The 27,680-nt window shown below is 44.5% G+C and overlaps 1 protein-coding gene across 3 annotated transcripts in view; it reads left to right on the top strand.

Annotated features, from left to right (window-relative positions):
• Window positions 1–27,680, top strand: part of SYT17 (synaptotagmin 17) — an 88,216-nt gene that overhangs the window by 30,801 nt on the left and 29,735 nt on the right. For all 3 annotated transcript variants that reach the window (XM_005224748.5, XM_005224749.5, NM_001193210.1), the window contains exons 6-7: window positions 20,187–20,307; window positions 22,001–22,156. In XM_005224748.5, coding sequence (XP_005224805.1) covers window positions 20,187–20,307; window positions 22,001–22,156 — 277 coding nt within the window. The remainder of the gene's footprint in view (window positions 1–20,186; window positions 20,308–22,000; window positions 22,157–27,680) is intronic.

Raw genomic sequence — 27,680 nt, 5'->3', positions numbered from 1 at the left:
CAGGGTCTTTTCAAATGAGTCAGTTCTTCGCATCAGATGGCCAAAGTATTGGTGCTTCAGCTTCAGCATCAGTCCTTCCAAAGAATACTCAGGTTTGATTTCCTTTAGGATTGACTGGTTTAATCTTGCTGTCCAAGGGACTCTCCAGAGTCTTTTCCAGCACCACAATTCAAAAACATGAATTCTTCAGTGTTCAGCCTACTTTAATGTCCAGCTGTCACATCCGTATATAACTACTGGAAAAACCATAGCTTAGACTATACAGACCTTTGTCGGCAAAGTAATGCCTCTGCTTTTTAATATTCTGTCTAGGTTTGTCATAGCTTTTCTTCCAAGGAGCAAGCGTCTTTTAATTTCATGGCTGCAGGCACCATCTGCATTGATTCTGAAGAACAAGAGAAGAAAATCTGTCACTGCTTCCAGTTTTCCTCATCTATTTGCCATGAAATAATGGGACCAGATGCCATGATCTTAGTTTCTTGAATGCTGAGTTTTAAGCCAGCTTTTTCACTCTCCTCTTTTATCCATATCAGGAGGCCCTTTAGTTCCTCTTCACTTTCTGCCTTTAAGGTGGTATCATCTGCATATCTGAGGTTGTTGATATTTTTCCTGGATTGATTCCAGCCTGTGATTCATCCAGCCCGGCATTTTTCATGATGTACTCTGCATATAAGTTAAATAAACAAGGTGACAATTTACAACCTTGACATATTCCTTTCCCAATTTTGAACCAATCTGCTGTTCCATGTCCGGTTCTAACTGTTGCTTCTTGACCTGCATACAGGTTTCTCAGGAGACAGATAAGGTGGTCTGGTATTCCCATCTCTTGAAGAATTTTCCACAGTTTGTTGTGATCCACACAGTCAGAGGCTTTAGCGTAGTCAGTGAAGCAGAAGTAGATGTTTTTCTGGAATTCCCTTGCTTTCTCTATGACGCAGCAAGTGTTAGCAATTTGATTTCTGGTTCTTCTGCCTTTTCTAAACCCAGCTTGTACATCTAGAAGTTCTCAGTTCACATACTACTAAAGCCTATCTTGAAGAATTTTGAGCATAACCTTAGTAACATGTGAAATAAGTGCAATTGTATAGTAGATTGAACATTCTTTGGCATTGCCCTTCTTTGGTATTGGAATGAAAACTGACCTTTTCCAGTTCTGTGACTACTGCTGAGTTTTCCAAATTTGCTGACATATTAAGCTCAGCACTTTAACAGAATCATCTTTTAGGATTTGAAATAGCTCAGCTGGAATTCTATCACCTCCACTAGATTTGTACATAGTAATACCTCCTAAGGCCCACTTGACTTCACACTCCAGGAATTCTGACTCTAGGTGAGTGACCATGCCTTCGTGGTTATCCTGGTCATTAGGCCCTTTTTTTGTAAAGTTCTTCTGTTTATTCTTGCTACCTCTTTTGAATCTCTTCTGCTTCTGTTAGGTCCTTAATGTTTCTGTCCTTTACTATGCCCATCCTTGCATGTAATATTCCCCTGATACTCCAATTTTCTTGAAGAGATCTCTAGTCTTTCCCTTTCTATAATTTTCTTCTATTTCTTTGCATTGTTATTTTAAAAGCCTTCTTATCTCTCCTTGCTATTCTCTGAAACTCTGCTTTCAGTTGGGTATATCTTCTCCTTTCTCCCTTGCTTTTTGCTTCTCTTCTTTCCTCAGCTGTTTGTAAAGCCTCAGTAGACAACCGCTTTGCCTTCTTGCATTTCTTTTCCTTTGGGATGGTTTTGGTCACCGCCTCCTGTACAACGTTATGAACCTCTGTCCATATTTCTTCAGTTACTCTGTCTACCAGATCTAATCCTCTGAATCGATTTGTCGCCTCCACTGTATAATCGTAAGAGATTTGATTTAGCTCTGATCCCATCACTAGAAACACCCATGTTATCAGCTTTTCTTGGGCACTTGTTTAAAATATGAATTCCCAGTCTCCTCTTCTGAAGAATCTGGTCAAGTAGGTTTGAGGAGGCCCTACAAACCTGTGTTTTCCGCTTCTGAGGAGGGTGGCTATGGAAACATGGAACTTTATAAGCCTAGGCCTGTCCCCTGCCTGGATGGTGGCTGGTGCCTCACTCAGAACATATTCAAGATTGAACTAAATTGCTCTGCCTGCATGTTCTCCATATCCATCAGTGATATCACCATTTACTGTCAAACCTAGAAGTCTTATCTTATGCTGCTGCTGCTGCTGCTAAGTCACTTCAGTCATGTCCGACTCTGTGCGACCCCATAGACGGCAGCCCACCAGGCTCCCCCATCCCTGGGATTCTCCAGGCAAGAACACTGGAGTGGGTTGCCATTTCCTTCTCCAATGCATGAAAGTGAAAAGTGAAAGTGAAGTCGCTCAGTCGTGTCCGACTCTTAGCGACCCCATAGACTGCAGCCTACCAGGCTCCTCTGTCCATGGGATTTTCCAGGCAAGAGTACTGGAGTGGGGTGCCATTGCCTTCTCCGTCTAATCTTATACCCATCAGCAAACCATGCCAGCCGTACCCACCGCTCCAGTCCCCTCCACTCTGACCACCTCCAACCCACCATCGCCTCTCACCCGGGTTATCATAACTCTCCTTATGGGTTTGTCTGCTTCATCCCTTTGCTTCCCTCAATATATTCTCAACAGAGCAGCCAGGGGAAGCTAGTAAAACGAGTATCAGCTTAGGTCTTTCTCTTGCTTCTAACTTTCCAGTGGTTTCCCATCTCATTGAAGATAAAAATGGAAACAAGACCCAATCCCTCCTCCCTCCAACCTTTTTACCCCGTTGGTGGCCTCCTTCACTCTGCTCCAGCCATACCAACTTTGTTGGGTTTCTCAAGCACACCAAGCATGATCCTGCCTCAGGGCCTTTGCACTTGCTGTCTCTGCTTGGAATGCTGTCCCTCCAGATACCTGCATGGCTCTCTCCTTTCTTCATTCAGTTCTGGCCTCAGTGTCACCATCTCAGAGAGGCCATCCTTGACTTCCCTCTTAGGGGCAGCCCTGTCACTTTCTATCCCCTTAGGCAGCTTTATTTTTATTCACAGTACCTACCACTAGCAGACATTACAAGTTGGTTTCTTTACTGTCTCTTTCTTCTTCTACAATGTGAAGATCAAGAGGATGGGGATTTTTTTTTTTTTTTTTTCTGTCTTGTTCACTGCTGGTTCTCCAGTGCCTGCTACATAATAAATGTTTAATAAAAGCATTTATGGAAGAGAATCAAGTAAGGGACAAAGAAAAGGAGAAGGAGGAAAGAAAACATATAAGGCTTAGGCAGGACTAGAGCTCAAAAGAAATCAGCATGTTTGGGACACATGGAAAGTATGATAGTTGAAACCCTAGGCATCAACAGTATTCTTATATAAGAAACACTGTATATATAATGTGAGAAGAAAAGGGGACCACAAGTTGAATTCTTGGAAAAACTGCCTTTGCAGGCAAGGGAAAAGGATTAGGAATGATGAAGACCAGGAGACAGAAGCTAGACTTCGAGGGAAGGTAGGCGAGAACCCTGTCATGCATAGCAACAGAAGCATAAGAAGAGCTGGTCTCTATACTCCAATAGAAACTTTGAAAAATAAAAATAAAAGATGTGAGTCATCAAGGTTAAAAATATAAGGACAATTTGTAAAAACTTAAACAGCCAAAACAAGCTAGATTGAAATTTAATGATCACAAGCTTATGTCAGTTCCTCAAAATACATTTCAAATGAGAATTTATTGGAGTGACTGGTTAACTCCATCAGGTTGATTTCTCTAAAAAAAGAACGTTTATAAGAAAAGGAAAAAAAAGAAGAGCTGGTCTCCCCTAGAACTTTGTGGTTTGGCCCCCATTTTCCCCAGGAGGAAAGGAAGTGAGGCTCAGAGGGGTTCAGCAGCATGTCCAAGGTCACACAGTAGGTCCATGATGGAGCTGGCATTGGGATGTAGGGCTGTGACTCAGTCCTGATTAGCATATCATGGCATCAGTTTCCTGTGGTGGCTGTGATAAATGACAACCAATCATGTGGCTTAAAACAAGAGGAATGTGTTCCCTCCCAGTTCTGGAGGCTAGAAGTCCAAAGTCAAGGTGTCTGCAGAGTCATATTGCTTCTGGAGGCCTTGAGGGAGATTTGGTTCCGTGATCTTTTTGAGGTATACAGTTCAACGTGTAACAACCCTCCTACCTCCAAATACTTGGAGTAGGAAAGAGAAGTAAGTGAGAACATGGAAGGTGTGGTCTTGCGTTGGAGAAATGATAGCAGATGAAAAGTACAATAGGCTCATAAGAGAGTTTGTGACCGAGATGCAGAGAAGTAACTAATAACAACATGAGTGGAAAGGGGAGTCAGAAGGAGAGACAGCTTCTGTTGGAAGAGGAAGGAAGTGCAGCCAGAGAGAACTTGTGTTTTATTTTATTTTTTGATCGCACCATGGGGCATGTGAACCCACTCCCTGCAGTGAAAGTATGGAGTCTTAACCTCTGGGATCACCAGTGGAGTGCCCTAGAGAGATCTCTTTGACATGCATGTCTAATTTGGTGACTGTCTAAAGCCTTCAGTGGCTCCCTATTTGTCAGGATAAATCCAGACTCATTACTTGGCTGCAAGGCATGAGCTGACCTGTTTTTGCCCCAGCCCCAGCCCTCCCCTGGACCCCCTTTACTTGCCCATGCTGGTCTTCTCCACTGTTCAGTGGGCCTGCCCCCTTGGCCCTCTATCTGCTTCTGCTGGAGAGTTTTAGGAAGGTTGGTTCCCACAGCACCTTGTAATTCTTCATGGCACACACCACACTGCTAATTAAATCATCTTATAATGAATTAGTTCTACATAATAATTCATTGACGAATGTTTACTCTCAGGAATTACATTATAGTGACCTTGATGTCTTGCTTACTGCTGTGTCCTCTGTGTCTAGCACGACTGCCCAATCAACAGATCATTACTGAGCACCTACTGTATGCTCGCCCTGTGCCCAACATGTGGTAGACACTTTAAATATCTGTGGACTGGATGGTTGGGTAAGAGGTGGTCTAATCAGGTGACTAAGATGCAGAGAAGCCAAAGGGGAGCTTTCTATGCAGAAGTGGAATGAGCTCATGGAAGAAAGGTCTAGGGGCTGGACCCTGCTGACTCGGAGGCCCTCCCCTAGCTGGCAGAGCCACTTCCTTGTGAGTGTCCTGGCCTATCATGGCTGCTGCTGCTGCTTCTATTAGAGGCGGTTCTCCCTAACTGTCCACTGTTGGTCCTTCATTATAGACTCTGGTAGCCTCATGCCTGCCATTCAGGTTTGGGTTGATAGTGTTACATATTCTGGAACCATCTTTGCTAGAACAGCTGTCCCTGCTGCAAGATGCTCACTGGGGGCCCAATTTGGAAGAGAGTCAGTATCTCATTCTTTCAAGATGCTTGAATGGATCTGAAGTAGGTTACTAATTTGGATGGCCATTGAGCCTTAAGTTCTTCAGACATCAAAAGATTAAGCCTCTCTCCCATCTTCCCTGAAAGGATTAGCTTCACACACAGGATATAAACAGATGTTTCTCTTGGCTTGCATTCACTCAGGGTCTGTTCTGTACCTGGGGAGATGGCCGGAGGTAACATAAAATCACTACCTTCAAGGAACTTACCTGATAGGAAGAGAGAGAGGAGAAAAGAAGGGCACTCCCTCAGAAATGAAAACAGAGCCTTACCTCACACCACACACCAAAGCCAAGTCCAGGTGGTCCAAGCACTTACTTTTGAAAAGCCAAGCTTCAAGTTTTAGAAGGAAAAAAAGGAGAGTATCTTTATGACCAAAGTAGAGCAAAGCATATCTGAAAAGGTCCTAGAGTGTAAACCACAGAGGAAAAGGGTGACTGCATTCTGCCACTTTAAAGCTATGAACTTCTACTCATCAGAAAACGTGGTAGAAAAAAATTTAAAAACAAACCACAAACTGGGAGAACTATACACATGCATTAGTTGGCTAAGGCTGTTTTAACACAGTACCACACACTGGCTTAAACAAAAGAAATTTACCATAGCACATTTTTCAAGATCCAGAGGTCAACAGGGTCACTCCCTCTGAAGATTTCTAGGAAGAATCTACCCTAGATCTCTCTCCTGGCTCATGGTAGTTCCTTGAGAATCATGGCATTCTCCCTGTGTGCATATCAGCGTCCAGACTTTCCCCTCCTTGTAAGAACACCAGTCATATTGGGTTAAAGGCCCACCCTACTGCTGTACGACCTCATCTTAACCAATGACTTCTGCAGTGACCGTGTTCTCCTCTTGTGACTCAGATGGTGAAGAATCTGCGTACAATGCAAGAGACCTGGGTTTGATTTTTGGGTTGGGAGGATCCTCTGGAGAAGGGAATGGCTACCCACTCCAGTATTCTTGCCTGGAGAGTTCCATGGACGGAAGAGCATGGCAGGGTACAGTTCATAGTGTTACAAAGAGTTGGACATGGCTGAGAGACTAACACTTTCACACTTTATTCTCAAATAATGTCACATTCTCAGGCTCTCAGAAGTGGAACTTAAGTATATGAATTTGGGAAGAGACACAGTTCAACCCATAACTGGTGAATAATTTTGTAGTCATAATATTTGAGGTTCAGTTCAGTCACTCAGTCGTGTCTGCCTCTTTGCGTCCGCATGGACTGCAGCATGCCAGGCTTCCCTGTCCATCACCAACTCCAGGAGCTTGTTCAAACTCATGTCCATTGAGTCGGTGATGCCATCCAACCATCTCATCCTCTATTGTCCCCTTTTCAATCTTTCCCAGGATCAGGGTCTTTTCCAATGAGTCAGTTCTTCTCATCAGGTGGACAAAGTATTGAAGCTTCAGTTTCAGCATCAGTCCTTCCAATGAATGTTCAGGACTGATTTCCTTTAGGATTGACTGGTTTGATCTCCTTGCAGTCCAAGAGACTTTTAAGAGTCTTCTCCAACACCACAGTTCAAAAGCATCAGTTCTTTGGCGCTCAGCTTGTTTTATCGTTAAACTCTCATATCCATACATGACTACAGGAAAAACCATAGCTTTGACTAGACTGACCTTTATCGACAAAGTAATGTCTCTGCTTTTTAATATGCTGTCTAGATTGGTCATAGCTTTTCTTCCAAGGAATAAGCATCTTTTAATTTCATGGCTGCAGTCACCATCTGCAGTGATTTTGGAGCCCAAGAAAATATAGTCTGTCACTGTTTACATTGTTTCTCCATCTATTTCCCATGAAGTGATGGGACCAGATGCCATGATCTTAGTTTTCTGAATGCTGAGCTTTAAGCCAGCTTTTTCACTCTACTCTTTTACCTTCATCAAGAAGCTCTTTAGTTCCTCTTGCTTTCTACCATAAGGGTGGTGTCATCTGCATATCTGAGGTTATTGATATTTCTCCCGGCAATCTTGATTCCAGCTTGTGCTTCATCCAGCCCAGTGTTTCTCATGATGTACTCTGCACAGAAGTTAAATAAGCAGGTTGACAATATACAGCCTTGACGTACTCCTTTCCCAATTTGGAACCAGTCTGTTGTTTCATGTCCAGTTCTAACTGTTGCTTCTTGACCTGCATACAGATTTCTCAGGAGGCAGGTCAGGTGGTCTGTATTCCCATCTCTTTAAGAATATTCCACAGTTTGTTGTGATCCACACAGTCAAAGGCTTTGGCGTAGTCAATAAAGCAGAAGTAGATGTTTTTCTGGAACTCTTGCTTTTTCTATGATCCAGTGGATGTTGGCAATTTGATCTCTGGTTCCTCTGCCTTTTCTAAATTCAGCTTGAACATCTGGAAGCTCATGGTCCACATACTGTTGAAGTCTGACTTGGAGAATTTTGAGCATTACTTTGCAAGCATGTGAGATGAGTGTAATTGTGCAGTAGTTTGAGCATTCTTTGGCATTGCCTTTCTTTGGGATTGGAATGAAAGCTGACCTTTTCCAGTCCTGTGGCCACTGCTGAGTTTTCCAAATATTTGAAGGCCTTCTTATAAATCAGTAGGTGGCCAATAGAAAAATGGGCCAAAAGAAATGAACAGAGTCTTCATAGAAGAGGAAAAAAGATAAATAGCTGATGAACATGAAAAGATGCTCAGTCCTTTTAGCAGGCAGAGAAATACAAACCGAATCCATCATAAGATATCCCGTGGACAGGAATAATTAGGAAGCCTGACAGTAACAGATACAATCCAGTGTAAAATGTATGTTGTCAGCCATGCCATGAGCATAGCAAGGAGGAGCACTGAAGTCACATAGAAAGAAAGTCAGTGTTTCCACACAGAGGAGGAGATGTAATTCAGTATGTGGCCAGATAGTCAATCAAAGAAACGCAAGCAAAAATTGTTTTGGCGGCCACACTAATCCCACACCCTACCGTCACATGTTAATACTCGGTGCTGGTGATGCTGTGGAGACACTTCTGCCCTCTCCCTTTCCTGGTGGCTGTGAAGTTAGTTCAGCCCTTTTGACAAACGGTCTGGTGGTTCATACTGAACAGCAGACAAATATCTGGACGTTTTTCCTGGTTTAATATATTCTTTGACCCAGTGATATCACCCTTGGGTTTTATTAGAGGGATGTAATCTAAAAGAGGAAAAAGTGCCAAAGTGCCCTATTTTAGGTCGTTAAAAATAACCCAAGTACCTAGCAATAGAAAGTGGTTAAAGTAAATTAGTGTTTCAGCCTAATGGGATATTCTAAGTAGACATTACAAAAGATATTTGTGATGTCTGGATAGTAACTCGGAAAACGTGTGTGTCTATTTAAGTTGTAAAAATCAGGGGTGATATTTCAGAATTCACCTGTGTTGTCAATGCTGCTATGCAAATATTGTTTTGATTATTGATAGGGACTGGAAGAAGAATCTGAAAGGGTGGCGGTGGAGAAAAGAAAGCTTTGGATGAAATGTGTAATGTGCTGGGATTGTGGCTGAATTTTGCTTTTAAAAAAAAAATCCATTCCTAATTTAATATTGTTCGTGCAGTAAATTAAGAGACAAAAGGTTTCTCCTGACTCATGGGAACAAAGACATGAGCACACAGCAGCTGTGTTTGGGCGTCATTAAAAGTGTGTGCACACATCCGATACCCTCTGCTAGGTGAGTGAGAGCAAGGGTGCCCTCAAAGCACTTCAAAGGAAGTCTGTCAGGAGGAGAGCCCGTGGTTTTTTCCCAGAAAGTGTCTTTTGTTCCAAATGGTTTTCTTTGATTTCCCTTTTATTGATGAAGACTTAGCTGTGTTCAGAGGTTGCAGGCAGGCAGAGTTTTCCTCTGGGTGGAAAGCAGGGCTTCTGGGGGGCTAGCAGGGTGGCTTCTGGATTCATTTGAGTAATTTACAGATGAACTCTTTGCGTTTTCCTAAGCCCACCCTACGTGGTTCCACCAAATGAAGTTCATCGGGCCCTTTAAAAAGGAAATGAGACCTATTTGTGACGTTGCCTTGAATCAGGAGAAGGCAGGTGTGGTACCAGTCACCCAGGTCCTTCTCCCACCTCCGTTTCAGTTTTCTTGGGTAAAGCTGGTGACAGACGTTGTGACTATGACCCCTCTTGTCCGGGATGTGGTGCAGGGGGCCTCCCTGTTGGGGTCACACAGCTTGGTCTCATGGCCTCTGGTCTCAAATTCTTCCTGGTGCTCTGCAGATAGTGGTGGAGAGAAGGACATGGATGAGTGCCATGAAGGAAAGAGAACAAGGTGATGCGGTAGAAAGTGATGGGGGTGGGGGGCTCTTGTCCACTGGGTGGTCATGGAAAGCCTAGAGCAGGAGGTGACATTTGAGTTGAGATTCCCAGGCTGAGGGAACAGCAAGCCTTGGGGTAGGATTGGCCTTGTGTTTTCAAAGAGTAGAGCAGAGGCAGTTGTGGCAGCTGGATGAGGTCTGAGATAGAAGCAGCGGTTGGATTATTTAGATCCTGGTAGATAAGTGGTTCTCAACTGGGTGATTTTGCCCCGAGGGAACCTTTAGCAGCGTCTAGAAAGGAAAAGGCAATGGCACCCCACTCCAGTACTCTTGCCTGGAAAACCCCATGGACGGAGGAGCCTGGTAGGCTGCAGTCCATGGGGTCGCTAAGAGTCAGATACAACTAGGCGACTTCACTTTCACTTTTCACTTTCATGCATTGGAGAAGGAAATGGCAACCCACTCCAGGGTTCTTGCCTGGAGAATCCCAGGGACGGGGGAGCCTGGTGGGCTGCTGTCTATGGGGTCACACAGAGTCGGACATGACTGAAGCGACTTAGCAGCAGCAGCAGCAGCAGGACATTCCGGGTTATCACAGTTAGGGGTGGTGTGCTGCTGGCATCTAGTGGGTGGGGACCAGGGATGCTGATAAACATCCTACGGTGGCCAGGACAGCCCCACAACACAGAATGTTGCTGTTGTTGAATCGCTAAGTTGTGTGCAACTCTTTGTGACTCCATGGATGCGGCATGCCAGACTTCCCTGTCCTTCACCATCTCCTGGAGTTTGCTCACACTCATGTCCATTGAGTCGATGATGCCATCCAACCATCTCATCCTCTGTTGCCTTCTTCTCCTCCTGCTCTCAATGTTTCTCAGCATCAGGGTCTTTTCCAGGGAGATGGCTTTTTGCATATGGTGGCCAACGTATTGGAGATCATTCCAACACAGAATGATCCTTCCCCAAATGGCAGTAGTGCCAAGGTTGACAAATCATGTTGAAGATGAGGCTAAGGATTTTGAATTTCATTCTAAGAGTGATGGAGGGTATTAAGCAGGGAAGTGAGAGAAAGGCCTGGCTCTGTTTTCTTTTACAAACCTAGAGAACTGAATCCAGTTCTTCCAGCTCTGACATGCCAACCTTATCAGATGAAATTTGAGTTGGAGAAAGAAGACTTCATAGCATTGGAGATCCCCTCAAAGTAAGCAATCCATTCTCCTTGAGCTGGTTGAACACATCTCCCAGAAGGAGTTTGTATCTGGTGCTTGGGTTTCTGCTTGCAGTGAAGAAAAGAATGGGAATTGTAGCTTGATCTTTGACTTACAGCTGGTGCTGTGGCATCTTCCAGTCTGGAGAGACTACCCAAGACAAGTTCAGCAGAGACAGTGAATGGACTTTCCTCCTAGTCATTGGAGGAAAATTCAAAGTCTTTAGTTGCTGTTAACATATTGAAAAGCAGAGACATTACTTTGCCAACAAAGGTTCGTCTAGTCAAGGCTATGGTTTTTCCTGTGGTCATGTATGGATGTGAGAGTTGGACTGTGAAGAAGGCTGAGCGCCAAAGAATTGATGCTTTTGAACTGTGGTGTTGGAGAAGACTCTTGAGAGTCCCTTGGACTGCAAGGAGATCCAACCAGTCCATTCTGAAGGAGATCAGCCCTGGGATTTCTTTGGAAGGACTGATGCTAAAGCTGAAACTCCAGTACTTTGGCCACCTCATGTGAAGAGTTGACTCATTGGAAAAGACTCTGATGCTGGGAGGGATTGGGGGCAGGAGGAGAAGGGGACGACAGAGGATGAGATGGCTGGATGGCATCACTGACTCGATGGACGTGAGTCTGAGTGAACTCCGGGAGTTGGTGATGGACAGGGAGGCCTGGCGTGCTGCGATTCATGGGGTCGCAAAGAGTCGGACACGACTGAGCAACTGAACTGAACTGAACATTTGTTCAGGCTAGAATCACGTGTAAGAGAAGAATCCGAACCAGGACAAGGTTCGTAGGTTTTGTTACGATTTCTCAGCCTCAGCACTATTGATATTTTGGGCCAGGTCATTCTCTGTTGTGTGTGTGTTTGCTGGGGTGGGGGCAAAGGGGAGGTGTCCTGTGTTTTTGTAGGATATTTAGCTGCATCGCTGGCCTCCACCCACTAGGTGTCAGTAGCAACCCCTTCCCCAATTGTGATAACCCAAAAATGTCTCCAGACACTGTCGGTGTCTTGGGAGGTTGTGGGGACGGCAGAATTAGGTTGCAGGAAAGGCATAATTGCCCAAGATTGATGAAAGTTTAATGAGTCAGTATGTCATGGGTGTCCACAAATATCGCTATAAATTCCATGACCCTTCGGGGCGGGGGTCAGGTTGGGGAGCTACTGAAGTAGGTGGTCCTGCTTTTTCTGTGGCCATGTTCTGAGCTCCTTACCAGCTGTGCTGGTCAGCTTTTAAATTTAGCACCAAGTACTTCTAGGGAAGAGGGACTAAGGGGACGCTGGCTCCAGGAACCCTCCAAGAACATTCCGCCCTTGGGCTTGATGTCCAGTACGTGTTCTCCATATGTGGGCACATTCACAGGCAGAGGCCCCCAGGGTAGCAAAGACGCTCCACTTTCAGAGACGGGTTAAGGCTTGACCTTGAGATAATGATAGAGCCTCTCATCATTTGTTGTTCAAGATGGTTATTCTCAACTGTTTATCCCAGCAGTGGTCTAAATTCCCCACAAGGGGCACTTCAGGATAGCTTCTGAAATATCAAATTCTTGCCAAAAAATATATTTCTGTCTTTTTTACTTGGAGTGGAGATGGGGGGCATCCCCCATTTGTAGGGGTTCAGAGCGCACCTCTTCAGCCCAACATTGTCTTTCCCACTTAAAAAACAGACAAACAAAAACCAAGAATGCAAATGAATGAAGATAATATTACCTGTAGTGAGCACTAATGAATGCTCATTTGCTTTAGTCGTGTCTGACTCTTTGTGACCCCATAGGCTGTAGTCTGCCAGGCTCCTCAGTCCATGAGGTTTCCTAGACAAGAATACTGGAGTGGGTTGCTATTTCCTTCTCCAGAGATCTTCCCAAACAGGGATCAAACCCTCATCTGTGTCTCCTGCATTGCAGGTGGATTCTTTACCCACTGAGCCACCTGGGAAGCCCCCATTTGTAAAGAGAATCCTCACTAATTTATTTGAGAAATATAAATTATTAATCCTCTTTGGCTACTTTGTTATTAATAGCAAGTTACTTGGAAATCCAAGGACAGAGGAGCCTGGTGGGCTACAGTCCATGGGGTCACAAAAGACTTGGACATGATTTAACAACTGAACAACAGCAACAACTCGGGAGTTTATGTTAGTTACATCAAGATTGTTCAGGACCAGAGCAGCAAAGGGTGCCAGGGCTGCAGTGAAGGATTCCTTCATTCTGTTTTATCTGCAAGGGGTGCCCCTTCCTGCATCATTTGATGGACAAAATCCTACTTCCCTTTCTTTTTTCTAACTTTATTGAGATATAATTGACATATAACACTGTAAGTTTAAGGTATACAATGTGATGACATATATAGAATTTTGCATGTATTTTGAAGTGACTGCCATGATCAGCTGAGTCAACACATCCTACCTGTCTGTTAGGGATTAACTCAAATGCATCTTGAGTGAAGGAGCCTTCCCTGATCACGCCCCTTCCCAGAGTGGATTGTGCTTCAGTCTTGTACTTGGTCTGGTTCATATGGCTTATTAGCACCTCAGTTCAGTTCAGTTCAGTCGCTCAGTCATGTCCGACTCTTTGCGACCCTATGAATCGCAGCACGCCAGGCCTCCCTGTCCATCACTGACTCCCAGAGTTCACTCAGACTCACGTCCATCGAGTCAGTGATGCCATCCAGCCATCTCATCCTCTGTCATCCCCTTCTCCTCCTGCCCCCAATCCCTCCCAGCATCAGAGTCTTTTCCAATGAGTCAACTCTTTGCATGAGGTGGCCAAAGTACTGGAGTTTCAGCTTTAGCATCATTCTTTCCAAAGAAATTAATTAATTAATTAATTAACACCTAGGACATATTATATTATATTTTTTAATTGAGGTGAAATTCACATAACATCAGTTTAACCATCCAAAAGTATACATTTCAGTGGCACTTAGTACATTCTCGATGTTGTAAGACCATCGCCTTTCATTCCAAAACATTTCTATCTCCAGGGGAGACTCTATACCCACTAAGCAGTCACTCCCATCTTCCCCTCCTCCCAGATCCTGGCAACCACTAATCTGATTTTTGTTTCTATGGATTTACTGATTCTGGGTATCTCATAAATGGAACCACACAATATGTGATTTTGTGTCTGGCTTCTTTCACTTAGCATCATGTTTTTGAGGCTTTACTACACAATACCGAAGCACATATCACGACTTCATTCATTTTCATGACTGAATAACACCTCTGTATGAATCATAGTTTGTTAATCTATTCATCCATTGATGGACATTTGGGCTGTTTCCCCCTTTGGCTACTATGAATGGTGCAACTGTGAAACTCACGTGCACATTTTTCTGTTCTCTTGGGCATATACCTAGGAGTGAAATTGCTGGGTCATACCATATCTGTATGTTTCATGGAATGGCCACACTGTTTCGTAGAAGAGTGGCTATGGCATTTTACGTGCCCAGCAGCAGTGTACAGGGTTCCAGTTTCTCCACATCTGTGCCAACACTTATTCTTTTCTTTTTTTTTTTTTCATATTTTCCCTAGTCTTCCCCAGCCGACTAACTTGTTGATGGCTGGGATCATGCTTTAATTAGCATCAACACAACGTAAGCGTTAATACAGGGACTGAGCTTGCTTCCTGTCCTTCCTCATTGGTGTCCCTGAGCTAGAATCTCTTCATCTGTAAAATGGAAATCTCTAAGCTATTAGGGGAAGAAATGAGATTGAGCCTTAGCTTGCCAAGATCAATGCCTGGTCCAGGGTGCTTTCTTTGTAAAGGTTTGCTGTAATTACCATGTTCATGACTTCCCAGGCCCAGGCCTCAGTAACTGTTGAATAAATGTTGAATAAATAAATCAAGCCTTCGATATTGCTCAGTTAGTCTCCTTTTTTATTTCTACCAACTGTTCCCTGAGTTCCAGACAACTGTCTTGCAAGTTGATCACTCCTGAGACAGAGAGAAAGAATGGCTAGATCAATGGACCTGCTTTCCTGGAAAAACAGCATGAAAACCTTGATGTGCTTGTGTAGGGTGGGGGTGGGGGGCACAGGAGAGGGCTGCCAGCTTGTATCCTACTAATGGAGTGAAGGCTAAAAGAGCTTGACTTTTTTTTTCCTTTAGATGAAAAACAACCTTCTCAGAAAGGTGATGACATCAGCAAGCTGCCTTGTTGAGGGTTCAGTCAATGGCCCCAGGGAGGAGGCGAGCAGCCCTCTCTAGGAAGCACTCTACTTAGAGAGGGCTTGAGGGCCTCTTAGGAGCCGAGGGCTGGGAACTGGCCTTGGGTCCTTCTCTTTTAATCCATCTCTTTGCACTGGCAGTTGGGCCATGAGCAGGCTCCCACTGGGTCAGCCACGGGGCAGCTTTCTCTGGCTCCGTGGACCCTTCCAGAATCCATCTCTCACCCTCAAACCCACTGGCTTTGTTCTCCCTCTTTTCACTTGTTCTTCTCTGCCTGGCGTGTCCCCCTCCACACTTAACATGCCTCCAATCTCCCCTCAGTTGAAAGAGGGGCTGACTTTATTTTCTTGGGCTCCAAAATCACTGCAGATGGTGATTGCAGCCATGAAATTAAAAGATGCTTACTGCTTGAAAGGAAAGTTATGACCAACCTAGACAGCATATTAAAAAGCAGAGACATTACTTTGTAAACAAAGGTCCGTCTAGTCAAGGCTATGGTTTTTCCAGTAGTCATGTATGAATGTGAGAGTTGGACTAGAAAGAAAGCTGAGTGCAGAAGAATCGATGCTTTTGAACTGTGGTGTTGGAGAAGACTCTTGAGAGTCCCTTGGACTGCAAGGAGATCCAACCAGTCCATCCTAAAGGAGATCAGTACTGGGTATTCATTGGAAGGACTGATGTTGAAGCTGAAACTCCAATACTTTAGCCACCTGATGCGAAGAGTTGACTCATTTAAAAAGACCCTGATGCTGGGAAAGATTGAGGGCTGGAGGAGAAGGGGACAACAGAGGATGAGATGGTTGGATGGCATCACCGACTCGATGGACATGAGTTTAGGTAAACTCTGGGAGTTGGTGATGGACAGGGAGGCCTGGAGTGCTGTGGTTCATGGGGTCACAAGAATTGGACACGACTGAGCGACTGAACTGAACAATCTCCCTTCACAGAGAGGCCTTGCCCGCCAACCACCCTGGCTGATGTGGCAGCCCCCGTGTGTGCCCCATCAGTCACCATCTCTGCCTGATTTTCTTGCTTTCTTTTTTACTGTTTATTTTTATTTGTGTTTTTAAATGAAATATTTCTAACAGAAAACAATACAATAATACCCACTTAAACATCTCCCAGACTTGACAAGGGCTAATATTCTGCTCTGCGTGCTTGCTTTAGATTTCCGCCCCCTACTTTACTGAGTTATGATTTATATACAATAAATGAAAAGTGGAAGTGTTGGTCACTCAGTTGTGTCCAGTTCTTTGTGGCACCATGGACTGTAGCCCACCAGGCTCCTCTGTCCATGCAATTCTCCAGGCTAGAATACTAGAATGGGTTGCCATTTCCTTCTCCAGGGAATCTTTCTAACCCAGGGACTGAACCCCAGCCTCCTGCATTGCAGGCAGATTCTTTACCGTCTGAGCCACCAGGGAAGCCCATATGCCGTAAACACATACATTTGACGTATACAGTGTATTGATCTGGGGGCAAGTGCGCCTGTGAAACAACTACCACAATCAAGATATAAATATTTCTATCTTCCCCAGAAAGGCCTGCATCTCCCTTGCCCTGCTGGAGTTTTCTTCCTAGTACTCAGCATTATCTGAAATCACCTCATTCATGACTTTTTTTTTAGTTTACTGTCTCCACTTCTAGAATGTATATTCCATGATGCAGGCATCATATCTCATTCCAGCCCAGGCACATAGTAGGCCCACAGGCAATCAGTGGAAGCCGTGATAAGTACTCACTACCCTTGTGTGCTCACATCCTGACACATTTTGTGTGACGATGTCTGTAGGGTAGGTTGCTGGAGATGGAACTGTTGGGTGAAAGAATATTTACTCTCTTTTTGTTAATGCAAAGGAGACTGCTGTCTCCCTTTCCCTCGTGTACCCAGCGTTTCTCAGCCTCGGCACTGTTGCCATTTGAGGTTGGGTCATTCTTTGTTTGGGGCGGTAGCTGTCCACTAGATATGGGTATTCTACAAAGGGAGGTGTACCAGGAGCATCCCCCACCATAGCTGTGACAACCCAAGATCTCTTCAGACACTGGCAAATGTGGCCTGGGGACAAAATTGTGCCCATCTCTAAACTACCTTCGATGACTAGATTGGTTAAATCTGGTTGAACCTGTTTATGCAGCTCAGCTGACTGAATTACAAATCTTGATCCCTGTGTATACAGTTGCATTATGAGATGAGATGCTGGTTCATTTAAGAAGCAGGGAAGGCATCACTCTGACTTACAAACCTGGGAGAAACCAAGCCCACAGGGCTTTCGAATGGCGTATCCCTGGCCTGGGCACCAGCATAATGCACAGCACTCCTTGCCTGGGGACAAACATGTATTCCAGGCCTTCAAGAACAAGAAGGAAACCCTTAGCTAATGTGTAAAGGGCTCTGAACGTCTCTGATTACTCAAGACACTGAGTTGGCCATTTCTTGAAAAATCTGCAAGCTTGTGTGCCCAGAGCTGGACAGCAAGAATGTCAAGGGTGAAGGAAGACACATGGGAACCTCATGACATGAAGAGACAGATCCCATCTGGGGGGCACTGCATTGTGCCCAGATGTTGCCAGGTGGGGATGTGGGCTCAGCCTTGGCAGACCTTCCTGTTTTTCAAGAAAGGCAAGAAATCTAGGCTTTTTTGTGTGTGAAAGGCATCACACAAAAATTTTATAAATGTTTCTTGAATTTTATAAATGTTAGCAAGTAATTATCTGTTTGCTGCTGCTGCTAAGTCGCTTCAGTCATGTCTGACTCTGTGCGACCCCATAGACATCAGCCCACCAGGCTCCCCCATCCCTGGGATTCTCCAGGCAAGAACACTGGAGTGGGTTGCCATTTCCTTCTCCAATGCATGAAAGTGAAAAGTGAAAGTGAAGTTGCTCAGTCGTGTCCGACTCTTCGCGACCCCAAGGACCGCAGCCTACCAGGCTCCTCTGTCCATGGGATTTTCCAGGCAAGAGTACTGGAGTGGGTTGCCATTGCCTTCTCCAAATTATCTGTTTAAACGTGATGTGAACCAAACAAAACATATCTACAGGCTGCCAGTCAGCATGCTCTGAGATGATTTCCAAGGTTGTTTCATGTTTGGTGACTAACTCAGTGGGTTCAGAAATATTTTGGTTTGACTCTTCATCCAGTCAACAAATGTTTATTGAGTATCTGCATGTACCAAGCATTGTTCTAGAGCTGCCACTTGGTATTGTTCAAATGACTGACACCAAAAGAGATAGAGATTAGGGCCGGGCGAGTGTGTAGGTGGACAAAGGATGGATGGATAGATCAATCTCATCATTGAGAGATACACGCTAGAATATTACAGATAAAATAATATGATGTTTGGGAATTACTTCAGAATAAGATGAGGAGTTGGATGAGGGTTTAGGTGAATCAAGATTGGCCATGTGATGGAATTGTTGAAGGTGAGTGATGGTGCTATCCGGAAGCCCCTTATACGCTTCTGTTTTCTTTTAAATGTGATTGGAAATTTCCCATACTAAAAATACTTGGGTTTTTATTTATTTATTTCTGGCTGTGCTGGGTCCTCATTGCTGCTCATGGGCTTTCCCTAGTTTAGACAAACGGGGGCTACTCTTCATTGCGGTGCACGGGCTTTTCATTGTGATGTCTTTTGTTGCAGAGCCCAGGCTCTGGGGTGCAGGCTGCAGTAGTTGTGGTGCTTGGGCTTAGTTGCTCTGCGGCATGTGGACTCCTGGACTAGGGATCGAACCCGTGTCCTCCGCATGAGCAGGCAGATTCTCAACCACTGAACCACGATGGAAGTCCAAAATATTTGTTTTAATGTCCTTATCAGAAAAGCACTCTAAAAGATACATAGGTGAAATAGCATCATGTCTGGGACTTGGTTTAAAATATGCAGCTAAAGTTTTTTACACGTCAGGGTATAGATGTGCTATGGTCTGAATGTCTGTGGTCCACTCCCCCCACCCCCTGGGAAGTTCACATGTTGGAATCCTAACATGAAATGTAACGGTGTTAGAATGCTTAGCCTTTGCGAAGTGATTAGGTCATGAAGGTGGAGCCCCCCATGAATAGGATTAGTGCCCTTATTAAAACTCCAGAGAGCTTCCCAGCCCTCTGCTAAGGAGTCTGCCACCCTGAAGAGGGCCCTCACCCCACCATGCAGGCACCTTGATCTACCAGTGTCCAGAACTGTGAGAGAGAAATTGCTGTTGTTTATAAGCTCCCCAGTCTGTGGTATTTTGTTATTATAGCAGCCTGTACGGACTAAGACAAGATGAAACATGTTGCAGTGTGTAGATAATTGGTATAATTGGGTGATGGGTATATGGAGATTAATTAAACTGGACTATTTAACTTGTATTTGAAATTTTCTACAATTAAAAAAATGTTTACAGGGATAAAGAAGTGGGGGCCTCTTGTTTCTTGGTACTGTTGGAAGGATGGAGTCACGCAGTGGGTGCGTATGTGAACTTCCCACAGCTTCCCACAATTTGGTTGTATTAACAGCAAAGGAACAGATAATCTTCAACAAGTGACGTCACAGTCCGAGCTTGCTGTGGTGAGGTTGGAGGCACAGGCTTTTTGTGGGCTCAGCCTGCAGGTTGAGAACAGATTTCTCAACCTGCTAAAATATTACAGATAAATAATATAATGTCTGGGAATTACTTCAAAACAGTATGAGAAACTGCAGGATGGTTTCCCTGCAGGGTGGTCTGCCTCCCCGGTATCCTGCTGGGAGGCAGAATAGCACGATGCTCAGAGAGTCTGGAATCAGCCTCTCTAGGTCCAAGTGTTAGCACTACCACTTTCTAGCTCTGTGGCCTGGGACATGTTTCTGAGCCTCTGTCTCCTCCAAGCCTCAGTTCCCTCTTCTGTTAAATGTGAAGATTGAACTAATAATTTCATGTAAAGTACTCAGCAGAGTACTTGGCATGTGGCATTTATTTATTATCATTATTGATGCTTTTGTTCTTACTATGTTGTTGCTGCTCTTAAATATTCTAAAAGCAGAACAAACTTTCTGAGATGGATGGAAGAAAATAATTGGGGAAAGAGGCTAAAATAACTCAGAAAAAGAGGTACCTTCTGTCAGCTGATCCACCCATAGAAGTCCATTTGTGAGCTGCTGGAATCAATTTCCTGCATGAGAGGTGCAAAAGAAATACAAGAAAAATGCAACTTCCTGATTATATCCTTTCTCCACAGAATGAGGTAGAACTCGGGGAGCTGCTTCTGTCACTGAATTATCTCCCGAGTGCTGGGAGGCTGAATGTTGACGTCATTCGAGCCAAGCAACTTCTTCAGACAGATGTGAGCCAAGGTTCAGGTACAGTGTGGCCCCTCCTTCTGCCATTGCTTTAACAAGGCGTCTATGTTTGTTTGACACAAGGGACCTGATTTTCTTTTTCTGCATCCTGGATGCTGTTAATTAATAGGACCTTCTGAGGATAAAATAGTATCCAGATCTAGTCTGTTAGTTCAAGAGATAAAATAAATGATCAGATGTCTCTTGGGATGAGGCAGGTAAATGATACCATTCCATTTGAAGTGGGGGTTTGATTGAGACCAGGTGTGATAACTATTGAACTCTAGATCCTCCTTGTACACATGCAGCCTGGAGGAAGTTACTTGCCTGTCCAGATGCTATGCTTCCCTGGTAGCTCAGCTGATAAAGAATCTGCCTGCAATGCAGCAGACCCTGGTTCGATTCCTGGGTCGGGAAGATTCCCTGGAGAAGGGAATGGCTACCCACTCCAGGATTCTGGCCTGGAGAATTCATTCCATGGACTGCATAGTCCACGGGGTTGCAAAGAGTGGTTCATGAGTGAGCCATGTTCACTTTCGGGATGCTATGCCTGCAGTGGAGACACCATGCTCCAGGTGGCGGTAGTGAGCACTGACGACGCTTTCTGGTCTGTGAGACCAGTGGACACCCTCTGAGGTTCTTTTTCTAGCTCATTTCAAATGTAGCATACATCTTTATAAATCAGCTCTGAAAACACTGCTGTATTTCAAGTGTCTATAACACACCAATTTGAACGTGTCTTTTAATGAAATAGAACAGATTACATTCCCTCCTTATGTAGCTTTCCCATGACAGCAAAGGATATTATCTTGAAAGCAGTCATGGTTGCTGGGATCTCTTCAGCTCAGTGGTGGAAATATAGTCTTTTCTAAGTGCAATAGCTAAAATAAATTACTTTTGCTATAAAGTGACAGCTGAATTTAGAAGACAACTTGTATTCTCAAAAACCACATATTAAAAACAGATTTTGAAGGGGCCAGTGGAGGGAATGGTATTAAAGCTGGAGAGTTTCAGATTCACCACAGTGGGAGAGTCAGTATGATAGGATGATTAAGAGCTCCTGAGTAAAACTGCCTGGAACCAAATCCTAGTTCTACTTCTTATAAATGATGTGGCCTTGGGGAAGTTACTTAACCTCTATAAACCTCAATTCTCCATCTGAAAAATTGAGATAACAGCATTTATCTCATTGGGTTGTTTATACAAACATAAAATTAGATAATGTACGTGAATTTCTTTGTAAGCTGTAAAGTGATCTAAGAATAATAGTTATAATTCTGCCATCTCTATTTTCCCCTGTATGGGCTTTGGGCTCACTGACATGATGATGGGCTTCTAAGGCCAGAAAAGCTAGGACAGGCTCTGAGTCTAGCTATTCTTTCACTAGCCTTATCTTAATGCAAATCATTTCCTATTTGAGTTCTCAGTTTCTTCATCTGTAAAATGAACACAATGCCTGACACATGCGGGGAGCTCAGTAAATCTTGCATGTCTAGAGAAAGAGAGAAAAGGGTGAGCAGAGAAGAAGCTGGATGGGAAAAAGAAAAAAAATATGTGGATAGATGGGGAAATGGATGAATGAAAGAAGGAGTGGAAACCTGGAATGGATGGACTGATGAAAGATGAGAGAATGGGTAGGTCACTGGGTCGAATGGTTGGAAAGTTAGGTGAATGGATGGATTGGGTTTCACGATCTCCAACACTCTATTCTCAGACCCATTTGTGAAAATTCAGCTGGTACATGGACTCAAGCTTGTGAAAACAAAGAAGACATCCTTCTTAAGAGGCACAATCGATCCCTTTTACAATGAATCCTTCAGCTTCAAAGTTCCCCAAGAAGAACTGGAAAATGCCAGCCTAGTGTTTACAGGTAGGTGGTGTTCCAGACACTGAGAACTACAGGTGAGACATATTCAACATATTGTCCTAGGGATAGAAGGTGATCTCGAGAGGGTGATATTTAAGAACTTCATGTCTGGTATTTAGCTGCCTGGGTTTGAACTCGCCATTTGTGAATTTGGAAAAGATTTATAGAACCACAAAGTATAATCATTGCAAATGCGAATTTTGAAGCCAGATTTCCTGGCACTTCCACATAATTACTAAAGTCTTAGGCAAGTTACTTAGCCTCTCTGAGCTTCAGTTTCTGTCATCTACAAAATGTGGGCAATAATAGTACTTGTTTCATAGGTTTGTTGTGAAGATGAAGTGACTTATGACTTTGAGATAATCCTAAGTACTAGGAGAGCTTTGATGATATGATGATTCAAGTAGCTTATGGTCTAATAGGGAAACATAAGAAAATATGATCACCTAACTCAGAGAGGAGGATTTTGAAAGGCTTCCCAGAGGACATGGCATTTAAGTAAAGACTTCAGGTGCCACACTCTGGCTGAATCTATTGTTTCCAAAGTATAATTTAATCTACTGTTTCCAGGATGTATTGGTTATCTATTGCTGCAAAATCACCCCAAACTTTAGTGGTTCAAAACAATCAATGTTTATTATCTCATATTTGCTCTGGGTCAAGAATCCAGGCATAGATTTGCTCGGTGCTTCTGGCTGAGGTTCTCTGACAGGGCTGCAGTTAATGTATTGGCTTGGGCTTCAGTCTCATCTGAAGGCTCACCTGAAGATCAGGTGGGGATCTGTTTTCAATCTTCTTAACATAGTTGTTGGCAGGATTCAGTTCCTTGCAGAACGTTGGCTTGGGGCCTCAGGTCCTTCCTGGATGTTGGCCAGTGACCTTGCCCAGTTACTTACCACATGGTCTGCTTCATAGCACAACTTACAGTGTGGCAACTGGCTTACAGTGGGCAAATGAGGGGGTAAGAGAGGATGAGCAAGAGGGAAGCTATAGTCCTTTTGTAACCTAGTCTTGGAAGTGACAACCTATCACTTTTGCCGTATTCCACTCATTAGAAGCAACTCACTAGGTCCAGCTCACATTCAAGAGGCAGGAATTGTACAAGGGTGTGGATACTAGGAGGTAAGGATCACTGAAGCCATTTAGAAGCTGCCCTCATCCACCACCACAACATAGATTTAATAGAAGTAATGGCGGAACTTTCCAGAACGCTCGGTGAAAGGCGGAGGAGCGGCGGCTGCCCGAGCTGCGCACAGCAACGCGCTCCTTCCCGTAAAAAAAAAAAAAAAAAAAAAAGAAGTAATGGTTACTAATCCTGTGTCCTTTTCACAGACTTCACCTGTATTATTGCTAATATTCATCATAGTCCACCCTGTCAAGTCAACATCATCCTCATCAATTTACAGGGCAAGTGGCTGAGGCTTAAAACATGAGCAATCGACCCAGGGGCTCCAGCTGGTAGACAGGATTCAAGCTCTGGTCTTGCTGGCTCCTAAGATCAAGGGATCTGCATTTCTTCAAGCAGCAAGGTCATGATGGCATTAGGGATCTGACCTCATATTTTGAGGAGTCTTGATCCAGAGTAATTGGAAACCATCATCTGTTTAGATCCAGTCTAGAATCCTTGGCTTACAGGTCTCCTGAGAAAGCAGGCTGTAACTGAAAAATCCTTGCATGCAGTCCTTCCACTGAACAACCTTATTGCCTCTCATCCACAAGACTGCAGATATTCCATGCTCCAAGACCCCTCCAGGCAGGCTGGTCTGGGGTTTGTCAAGACCTGTCACCCCGAGAGTCTGCATCCAATCAGGGCCGCCTGCCCTAGCAGAGGTCATGATTTCTGATAGAACCTGTGATGGCTTCTGTCCAGATTGAGTTACCAACAGACAGGGACCCCACTTTCCACAGTGTTTCAGGTCAAGACAGAAGACAGGGATTCCATCGACTCCTTAAAGGTGGCGAGCAGGCAATGGGAGCCATATTGAACCAAGACTGGATCCAAGCATGGAATACGATTCCTCCCTCCCTCCTGAGAATAAAGGACCTATTGCATGTTTAGATCAGGAAGGGATTGGGGGAGTGGGGCATTGAGAGCCCATGTGGAAAGTCCTGACACTTTTATATTTTACTTAAAATTTTATGACCAAAGTATCACATGCTTGTGAGTGATACAACTGAAGGAAGTGTATGAATGGAGAATCAGAAGAACAGAGGGGTGCACTGCATAGCTTGGGTCCTACGTGGCCTTGGGCAAGATCTGTGTGTTTCAGTTCTCTTATCTGTAAAACAGGGAACCCATACAAGGAGACCTCAAAGGACTATTACCTAGATTAAAAGAGATCCATTCATAATCACTGCTAAGCACTGTGTCAAGCGCAGAGCAAGCCCTCAGCCCTCAGGAAATCATACTCTCATCCTCACTTCCTTCCAAGCCCTTCTCCCTGAAGTCACCACCTTTAACGCCCTGGTGTATCCCACTCCACACTTTTCTCCTTGTTCACACAAATGTCATCCACATACGGAAGAGTCAGTTCTTTTAAACAGTTATTCATTAATTCCAAAACTGTGTATTTAGCAATCCCTGCTCTCTTGTGAAAGTTTCTGGACCATTCTGTGGACATCATTCTGAAACTTGCTCCTGTTTCAGGAACAGTGAATGTGTTCAGTCCCTCCAGGTCAATGCAGATATGGATGGATCTAAGTCCTTATTTTTAATAACTACATCATATACCATCATGTGGCAGACTATGATAAAAAGCCAAGGAGCAGGGATGGAAGTGTGTGACAGAGCATCAGAGCCCGTGATAGGAACTCTGCAGGACCCTCCCCAGAGGACAGAAAATAATTGCATACAGTTCTGAGTTTATTTATTTATTTTTTCTTCTGTTTATTTGTTTATTTTACTTTACAATATTGTATTGGTTTTGCCATACATTGACTTGAGTTTATTTGTTTTTTGAGCTACTTTAGATCCCATATGTGAAGCCCATACGGCTGAAGTCTCAAACTGTAGCGGCACTCCCATCCCCCACCCCAACTCACACCCTGCATCCCTGTTTTGACACCCCCCACCCCCAGCTCCGGGGGGCTGTTGTCGTCTGTGGCCATCAGACAAGGCCTGTACTCTCCATTCGTGGAAGACCTGCATCTCTCCTTTAAAGGCCTTAGCTCAGGTTTTTCAGGTTAAAAGCCCATTGAAAATTTTCTTTGTAGAGTAGGAAGGATTGCAGACTTCTGTGTCCCCCTAAGCGAGGGAGCCAGTACTTTTGCCTAGAAAATCCCATGGACGGAGGAGCCTGGTAGGTTGCAGTCCATGGGGTCGCTAGAGTCCGACTCGACTGAGCGACTTCACTTTCACTTTTCACTTTCTTGCACTGGAGAAGGAAATGGCAACCCACTCCAGTGTTCTTGCCTGGAGAATCCCAGGGATGGGGAAGCCTGGTAGGCTGCTGTCTATGGGGTCGCACAGAGTTGGACATGACTGAAGTGACTTAGCAGCAGTAAGCGAGGGAGTCAAGCCTGGCTGCGCTTTGGAATCAGCTGGGAGTTTTCACCTGCTGCCAGTGGCCAGATCCCACCACAGAGACTCTGGTTCAGCTAGGTTAGCTGGGGTCCTGGGCTCTTTAGAAATATATGTATTTTAAGGCACCCCAGACATTTCTAATGCTCAGTCAGGGTTCCGAACCACAGCTTTAAGTGAAAATCCCCGCTGGGGTGGCATTTGCAGAAAGACCACTGGCTGGAATAATAGAGAAATGTGGATTGAGCTGGGAGCTATCTCAGCAAAACTGTGACTCTCCAGAATTCGAATCCATGAAGTTCTAACTTGCTTTATTTATCAGCTGGGGAAAGAGCTGTCACCTCCAGGCTAAGGATCTGAAACCCAGCCCATTAGCATGTTTCCAAACACTTCCTAACAAAGGGAAGCTTGATCTGCAATTTAAGCGTTTGCCGAGAATCCTGGTAAAAGCCTGTAATTAGCCGGTGGGCTGGGCTTTCTGAGCAGTTCGTTCCTGTGTGGGATGAGGTTCTTCAGCAGTTTTCAATCAGGTAATTTTTGCAGCTGAAGTTTAAAAGAAAAGAGAGGGGAAATGGCTTTTTGATTCCTGAGACAGCAGCGTGTGGTCCAGAGACCTTTTAGAAAGTAAAGTGGAGTTGGCCACTGAGGTTATTGGGCTGTTATTGGAAGTAGGAGCTAAAAAGAAAGGAAAGAAAAACAGAAATGTAGCTTGATAACAGCTCTTTGAAAAATTAAAAATAGAATTGCCATATGATCCAGCATTTCTGCTTCTGGGTATATGCCCAAAAGAATTGAAAGCAGAATTCAAGACATTTGCACACTCGTGTTCATAGCAGCCTTATTCACAACAGCTAAAAAGAGCAGAGGAGGAGGGGTGGGGGTTGAGGAGTGGCCAACCTAAGTGTCCACTCATGGGTGCATAAATGGATAAACAGAATGTGGTGTATACATACAGTGGCATGTTGCTCAGCCTTAAAAGAAGGGGAACTGATACATGATCCAACATGAGTGAGCCTAGAGGACATTATGCTAAATAATAGTGAAAGTGAAAGTGAAGTCGCTCAGTTGTGTCCGACTCTTAGCGACCCCACAGACTGCAGCCTACCAGGCTTCTCCATCCATGGGATTTTCCAGGCAAGAGTACTGGAGTGGGGTGCCATTGCTAAGTAATAAGCCAGATACAAAAGGACAAATACTGTATCATTCCCCTTATATGAGGTACTTAGAGTAATCAAACTGATAAGAGACAGAAAGCAGCATAGGTTATCAAGGGTGGAGGGGAGGGGAGAATGGAAAGTTAGTGTTTAATGGGTAGAGATTTTAGTTTGGGAGCATGTAAAGATTCTGGAGATGGATGTTGGTGATGGCTGCACCATGTGGATTGTCTTAATGCCACTGTAGACCTTGGGGCTTCCTGGATGGCTCAGCAGTGAAAAGTCCGCCAGCAGTGCAGGAGATGTAGGAGACGCGAGTTCAGTCCCTGGGTCAGGAAGAGCCCCTGGAGGAGGGCATGGCAACCCACTCCAGTATTCTTGCCTGCAGAATCCCATGGACGGAGGAGGCTGCTGGGCTGCAATCCATAGGGTTGCAAAGAGTCAGACTTGACTGAAACAACTGTGCGTGCACGCATACCTTAAAATGGTTACAATGGTAAATTTTATGTTATGTGCATTTTACCACGATTTTAAAAAGCAAGAAGATAAGAATGCAGCTTAAGCTCCATAGAACCCCAGGGTTTCCTGGTAGTTCCTGGAGGCTGAGGCCGGAGCCTCGCAGACTGTCCTCTCTAAGGGGTTTAGAACAGTGGTTAGGGGCCAGATCCTTGAGCAAGATTCCCAGGGTTCACTCTGTGATCTTGGCACTTTTCTCAGCTTCTCTTTGCCTCAGCTTCCTCATCTGTAAAATGGGGACAGTGGTCCTGACTTCAGTAGATTGTGGTCAAGCCCAAAATGAATTAATACATATGAAGGCTTAGAATGGTGCTTGGCTCAGAGAAAGTGCTCCTTA

This window comes from Bos taurus, chromosome 25 (genome assembly GCF_002263795.3).
Source record: "Bos taurus isolate L1 Dominette 01449 registration number 42190680 breed Hereford chromosome 25, ARS-UCD2.0, whole genome shotgun sequence".
In the NCBI taxonomy this organism is placed as follows: domain Eukaryota; kingdom Metazoa; phylum Chordata; class Mammalia; order Artiodactyla; family Bovidae; genus Bos; species Bos taurus.
This window is presented reverse-complemented; position numbering and strand designations above follow the sequence as displayed.